The following is a 6,819-nucleotide window of genomic DNA, read 5'->3' as shown; positions in this document are numbered from 1 at the left end:
ATATACAATATAACAAAGAGTGAAAAATTTAAGGGGGTCTGAATACTTTCCGTACCCACTGTATATATATAATGTATTTATATAAAATAAAGTATAATGAAGAGCTGTTCTGCTTGAAATGTCATAACATTTTCTGGTGGAACTTAATACATTTTTTTTGTGGGAGCAACAGTGTGCTGACTTTGTTTTGCATTTTTATGTACTTTTTTGGTCATGCACCTATGCTTCAGACATTTTAGGATGTGCATGTTTTTTATGTTCCTTAACATCAAATTATAAAATACATATTTTTGTAAAGTAACATTCATATATAAAATGTATTTATATAATACATGAACATATAAAAGAAACGTATTTCTAAATACTTATGTAAATAATGTTTATATAAATATAATATATATATATAATGTTTTGTTATTTGTATAAAATACATTATAACATTTTTAAATGTGTATATATGTATGTGTATTTATCTAATTTATATATAAATGACATTTAATTTAAATATTTTCACTCATGTTAAACTAATGTCATATAAATAATACATTATATACATTTAAAGTATACATGATTTATATTTAAATTACATATAAATATTTAAAAAAAATGTAATAATATGTAATATAAAACTTTCGGACATGTCCTCAGAATGGACCAGGACCAAATTCCAAAGACTGCCCTGAGATGGACAGAAGAAAAGAACAAAAACAAGAAGTGGAAACAAATCACTAATGCCTTCTGTCCCACTAGGGATGAAGAGGAGTAAACAAGTGAGTAAATACAAAACTAATGTCAAACTACTTTTTGTTTGTCCGTTTTGAATCGTTCACATGACTTATATCAGTGATGGTCGGCAGTCAGTCTTACTCTTTGATTTGAACTATTTTGCTGTTTCTAATACAGTTACTGCATTTTCTAATTTATTGCCGTTTTGCAGAACATCTGAACTTTGTGTTTTGTTGACAGTGTTGTGACCCTCCTATCTGCCTGCAGGGAGTCCTCACTGACTACAGCAGTACAATGAGCCACCAGTGTTTCATTCAGAGCACATGCTAATAATGCTCCTCTACTCATGAACAGCCCATTACAGCACAGAGACGCTCTTGTGTTGAAGAGGAGAGCCGTGAGTGAGCCAACATCACTGTTATTCCACACACACTATAGAATCAAGGCTGCGTCCCAATTCACATAGTATGCAAGACCATGTGTGCGAATCTCACAACAAAAAAAATGCTCCACTTACCCCAAAATCAAAAGAAGGAAATAATTATTATATTTTGCAGGAAGATGAAAATGAAGCCTATTATTTTAGAACGTAAGATGTTTGCATTGTGACATCATTTTCATAACAATTAAGCACGTTCTCACCTTAAATTCTCATAACGGTCATGCTTGCACATTTTACTTTTAGTTTTTTTGTTGTTGTTGTTTATGTAATCTCATTAGGTTATCATTATTGAAGTACAGTATTTTTACTGTATTGCAATTAAAAAATTGCATTTGCAATACAATTTTATTTTAATCATTTATTCATATTTATTAAATCATATTTTAGTCAGTATTTAAGTATTTCTTGCTTGCAAGAAAGTCCTAAACAAGTCCTAAAATGTATTGCAAAAATGTTATTACATTTATTGCAAAAAAAAGTTCTACATTTTATAGCAATAAAGCCCTAAAACGTATTGCAAAAATGTCCCAAAATGTATTCAAAAAGTCCTAAAATGTATGTCCTAAAATGTATTGCAAAAATGTCCTAAAATTTATAGCAAAAATGTTGTAACGTACTGCAAAAAGGTCCTGACATTTATTGCAAAAGAAGTCCTAAAATTTATCGCAAGAAAGTCCTATAGTTTATTGCAAGGCCTCCTAAAAAGTAAAGAAAAATTCATTTTCTTTCTGTAAAATTTGATTTCTTTCCAGTGATTTTTGGGGTGAAATATGACCTGGACATGTTCTTGACAGGTTTCAGGAGCTCTCTGGCAGAGTACATACTTTTAGTAAAAGTATGTGAATTGTTACACGGCCAAAGAAGGCTCCGTACTTATATCGTCACACAAGAAATGATCACCGATTTATTTGATGTGCACAAACCTCTGCCATCCGCTGATCCTCATCAATCGGCACAAACTTGTCGTACATGCCGTGCACCAGCAGTATGGGGCTGGTCAGCTCGGCGTGGTAAACTTCATCCCCCTCGGGCCAGTACTGACCGCTCATCATCGCTCGCAGAACGAACGGAGACACGTTAAAAGCGTTTCCCTCTTTCAGAAGCTGCTTCTCTTTAGCGCCCTGCCTGGCGAAACCAGCTCTGAACGGAAAACAGAAGAAGAGTTTTTACCATGCTACAGGTTATGCTCAAACGACTCTTGTTTTTGCAGAAGTTGTTATCTTGGGCTCTTACTTGAGGAAGCTCCAGGCCAGGCATGGAGACAGACAGTGTAGGACGCAGGAGGGCAGCTGGAAGATGGAGCACAGGCTGGGCTCCAGGGCCGTGGGGCCGCCTCCATTGATCATCACCACTTTATGCACCTGCTCCGGATACTCGTGTGCCAGGAACGTACAGAACGACACCCTGCCAGTAAGAAACACAAGGCTTCTGTGAATTATAGAATTACAGTAGCAGTCAAAGTTTGGCACGCTTGACTAAATCAGTGTTATTTTAGTATTATCTATATAATATTGTAGTATTTATTAATATTTTTGAATTAGATTTTATTTTCATATTTTCATTTAGCAAGTTTTAGAAATTTTGTGTCACTTTGATTTAGTTTTTCTTTATTGATATATTTCAATCTAACTTTGTTTATTTTATTGATTTGTGCCTAATAATTTTAGTACAATTATAATTTATTTAGTATAATTTTAGTATTTTATTCCAGTTAGTCTCCAATGCCACATTTTTTAATTTAAGTTAGTTTTTCATAAAAATATTTCTATTTAATTTTTTCAGCTTTATTTATATTAATGAAAGCAGTTATTAATAGTTTTAGTTTTAGAAATATTTATACACTAATATAGTATTTATTAATTTTGTGACGTGCATTCTTTTCGGCTCGTTAAAAATAAATCTTGCTGCCGCGTTCTGGTTTCATTGTAAAGGTTTGATAGAAGTGGCTGGAAGACCTGCCAAGACAGCATTGCAATAGTCCAGCCTGGACAGAACAACAGCTTGAACAAGGAGTTGTGAAGCATGTTCCGAAAGAAAGGACCTGATCTTCTTGAAGTTGAATAAAGCAAATCTGCAGGACCGGACAGTTTTAGCAATGTGGTCTGAGAAAGTCAGCTGATCATCAATCATAACTCCAAGGTTTCTGGCTGTTTTTGAAGGAGTTATGGTTGATGTGCCTAACTGGATGGTGAAATAGTGATGAAACGATGGGTTTGATGGAACCACAAGCAGTTCTGTCTTGGCAAGGTTGAGTTGAAGGTGATGGTCCTTCATCCAGCAAGAAATGTTTGTTAGACAAGCTGAGATGAGAGCAGCTATCGTCGGATCATCAGGATGTAATGAGAGGTAGAGTTGAGTGTCATCAGCATAGCAGTGATATGAAAAGCCATGTTTCTGAATGACAGAACCTAGTGATGCCATGTAGACAGAGAAGAGAAGTGGTCCAAGAACTGAGCCCTGAGGCACCCCAGTAGTTAGGTTAGTAGTTAGTAATACTTTTTTAAATAATTAAAACTATTTTGAATAGCTAGATTTGTAGTAATTTCTCAACATTTTACAGTTATTTTAGCAGATTAAAATTAATCATCAGAAATGAGTGTCCATGCTTTTGACAGATACTGTATAATGCAAAAAACACGCAGTGAATTGAAACGCAATGTTTACCCGTAGGAGTGACCGATGAGGATGTTCCGTTTTCTGGCATATCTCTTAAATATGGCGCGCAGGTCCTCGGCGAGGGCATAGAAGGTGTACGCCGCCGCTATCTGAGGGGCAGTGCTGGCGCCGTGTCCCGCCAAATCCGGGGCGATGACCTCGTAACCCAGCCGCGAAAAGAAATCCAGCTGACTCCCCCAGATGTGCAGCGAGCCGCCCACGCCGTGGATGAAGAAGAGCGCCACGTCCGAATGCATCCCCTTACAGCTGCTGATGCAGCGCTCCGTATCGATCAGCACGGTGCGCTTGGGTCTCCGCCGCCGGCGTCTAGGTGGGGGAGCCGGCTTCTGCTGGTCTGAGGTGGGGAGAGGCGGAGCGGGTTTGGGATCGGGGGATGAGGGCGCGGTGGTGTAATCGGACAGCTCCACCTCCACTGTACTGCACTGCTCCACGTCTCCGTTCTGGCACTGCAGGATCTCGGAGTGGAGGACGTCGCCCAGGTTCTCGATCACCAGCTGGCCGTTGCGGTACACCGTGATCTTGCGCTTGCAGTGGATGCTGCTGCCCGCTTCTGGTTGAGCTTCTGTCATAGCAGACCGTTCAGGGAGAATGTGGCGAACGCGCAGGACCCGACCCGGCTTCACCTCCACAAACTCGAATCCGTCAGCCGGCTTGCCGTCGGATGATTTGACCGGCAGCACGACACTGGTAGTCTTTCCCATCAGACAGCAGAAGATGCTCTCGGTGATGCTGGTCAACATGGTGCTGCGTTACCTGAAGACATACAATTACACACAGTCTGCTTAGACTGAACCTTAGATCTTTCAAATTACAACCATATTCTCTGAGTTTCATCAAATCAAAATTGAGCCTTTTTACATTTATGTTTTAAATTTAAGTTCCTTGGGCCAGAATTATGAAAATCTTAGGAAAAGATATTTTTTTTGTAAGTGTAATTCTTGACAAAATTCTTTAGTTCTCAAAACATTTTTTTTTCTCTTAATAAAATTACTAATTATAAATACATGAAATGATTTTCTTTTGTCTTGTTTTTCCAGTACAAATATCTAAACATTCTTAAATTAACATACATTTATTTGAAAAGCAAGATGACATAAGATATTAAGTCTAGTCTTCTGAGCAATTTCTGTTTAAAACAAGAAAACTATCTGCCAGTAGGGTAAGAAAAATAATCGTTTCCCTTTTAATTAAGTTTTTTTTCTAACCCCATTAGAAAATGTCTTTTTTTTCTGGTTTTAAGCATACACTTATTTAACTTTGATATATTTGTATTATTAAACAAGACAAAACTACTGAGTAAGAATAATTTTTTGCAGTGTAGCTACTGCTTATTACAAACATCCAACAATAGAATCATATCCTGTATACCAAAAGTATAGTATACCAAAACTGTAAAAATGTCTGATGTTGTAATGCTTAATATTTTAAACTAAGTAAATTCTTTAAACTGTTTACTTTTTGGAATTAATGCTAACTTGTAAAGGTTATTTATAATGATCTATATGACTTTTTTTCTCTTTAAATGTTATTAGTTTTTTGTGGAATACAAAATATACTTAAGACTTTTCTTAAGTTAGAAAATAAGAAGAAAATATTTAAATTTTATTAATAATAAAATTAGAATAATTGTATTCTTCAAAAGGTTTGTGAATCTAGCTCCTGGTCTTATTTTGACTGATTTATCAGTTATCATTATGTTTGTCTTCATAATCTTAAATCAAAATTTTATAATTTTAATAACTCTTTAAATCACAAAGTCCTTGCATATTTTTCAACAAATATTTTCATACAGAAGTCCTTGTTTAGGAGTCATTTACTCAATTGATCCCCATAAATCAATGCATCTACATCTTATTTTTTCTCACTGAATTTTTTGTTTTACTCAGAAGTAAAATGATCACCCATTTTCTCTTCAAAACTGAAGGGACCGTTCACCAATCACAGCTCAGTCCATTACCACAGATGTTCTCCGTTAAAGTTTGTGCATTTAGTCCAGGATCAGGAGGAAACCAGTCCATGCTGTTCTGCTGCTGAATAACTTTCACCCAGTTTAAATCTTCCTAACATCGTTTTAGCACCTGTTGCACTAATGCGGTGTAATTTCATTACAGTGGATATATTGTCAAACTCCCTCTGGTCTTTGTGTGGAGCTGCACAAAAGAAGCGCTGCATGGCCGTTCCTGCAAGCGACAGTATGACAGCTGCTGTCAGCAGGGCTTTCACAAAGACACCATGAAAAATGCAAACTACACTGCAGAGAAAGATCCAGAGAGCCTGCATGCACAAAGACACTTGTGATATTGAAGCCCATAGGAAAGAACATTACAAAAAGAATGCCTTCTGTTTCTTCTAGACAGCAATGAGATTAAATGGAGAGAAAATTAAGAAGTCTCCTACTTCTCAGATGTAGGAAAAAGACCCCAGCAGTCTCACACGTCATCTCTAGATTTTCAGAAGTGTCAAATGTTTCTCATCAACTTTTTCCAAATGATCTAAGCTGCTATTCACATTCATTTTTAACATTTTCTCATCCTCAGGCCATCCAAGATGTAGATGAGTTTGTTTCTTCATCAGATTTAGAGAAATGTAGCATTTCATCACTTGCTCACCAATGGATCATCTGCAGTGAATGGGTGCCGTCAAAATTAGAGTCCAAACAGCTGATAAAAGCATCACAATAATCCACAAGTAATCCACACCACCAAACCAGTGAAAAAGTCCATCTCCTGTTGTCGTCTCACATCAAAATTCACCCACATATTTGTTTAGAGCTGTTTTTGCTTGTAAACGGTGCTTGATTTGTGCAGATTTCTCTCCTGATTCAGATGTGATGACTTTTTCACTGAAGAAAGCAATTTTATGGATAGATTTTAGCCAGAAACAAACATGCAGCTTTACTTACATTACTTGTGGATTATTGTGATGTTTTTATCAGCTGTTTGGACTCTCATTCTGACGGCACCCATTCACTGCTG

The 6,819-nt window shown here is 36.6% G+C and overlaps 1 protein-coding gene and 1 long non-coding RNA gene across 5 annotated transcripts in view; one reads left to right on the top strand and one right to left on the bottom strand.

Annotated features, from left to right (window-relative positions):
* The window catches only part of LOC107687903 (uncharacterized), a 45,480-nt gene extending 43,024 nt beyond the window's left edge, over window positions 1–2,456 (top strand). Inside the window, exons 2-4 of the long non-coding RNA XR_001634182.1 lie at window positions 649–770; window positions 967–1,123; window positions 2,379–2,456. This is a non-coding gene — a long non-coding RNA (uncharacterized LOC107687903). The remainder of the gene's footprint in view (window positions 1–648; window positions 771–966; window positions 1,124–2,378) is intronic.
* Window positions 1–6,819, bottom strand: part of LOC107687901 (protein ABHD8-like) — a 14,790-nt gene that overhangs the window by 549 nt on the left and 7,422 nt on the right. For 2 of the 4 annotated variants that reach the window (XM_016485382.1, XM_016485383.1), the window contains exons 2-4: window positions 3,833–4,597; window positions 2,402–2,572; window positions 2,092–2,308 (exon numbers count right to left, since the gene is read on the bottom strand). In XM_016485382.1, the coding sequence (XP_016340868.1) occupies window positions 2,092–2,308; window positions 2,402–2,572; window positions 3,833–4,584 (1,140 nt within the window). In that variant the 5' untranslated portion in view covers window positions 4,585–4,597. Of the gene's footprint in view, window positions 1–2,091; window positions 2,309–2,401; window positions 2,573–3,832; window positions 4,598–5,801; window positions 5,863–6,746; window positions 6,770–6,819 lie in introns of those variants that run through there. The other 2 variants (XM_016485384.1, XM_016485385.1) reach the window with 2 other exon arrangements.

Source organism: Sinocyclocheilus anshuiensis, unplaced genomic scaffold (assembly GCF_001515605.1).
Source record: "Sinocyclocheilus anshuiensis isolate Anshui unplaced genomic scaffold, SAMN03320099.WGS_v1.1 scaffold293, whole genome shotgun sequence".
Lineage (NCBI taxonomy): Eukaryota > Metazoa > Chordata > Actinopteri > Cypriniformes > Cyprinidae > Sinocyclocheilus > Sinocyclocheilus anshuiensis.
This window is presented reverse-complemented; position numbering and strand designations above follow the sequence as displayed.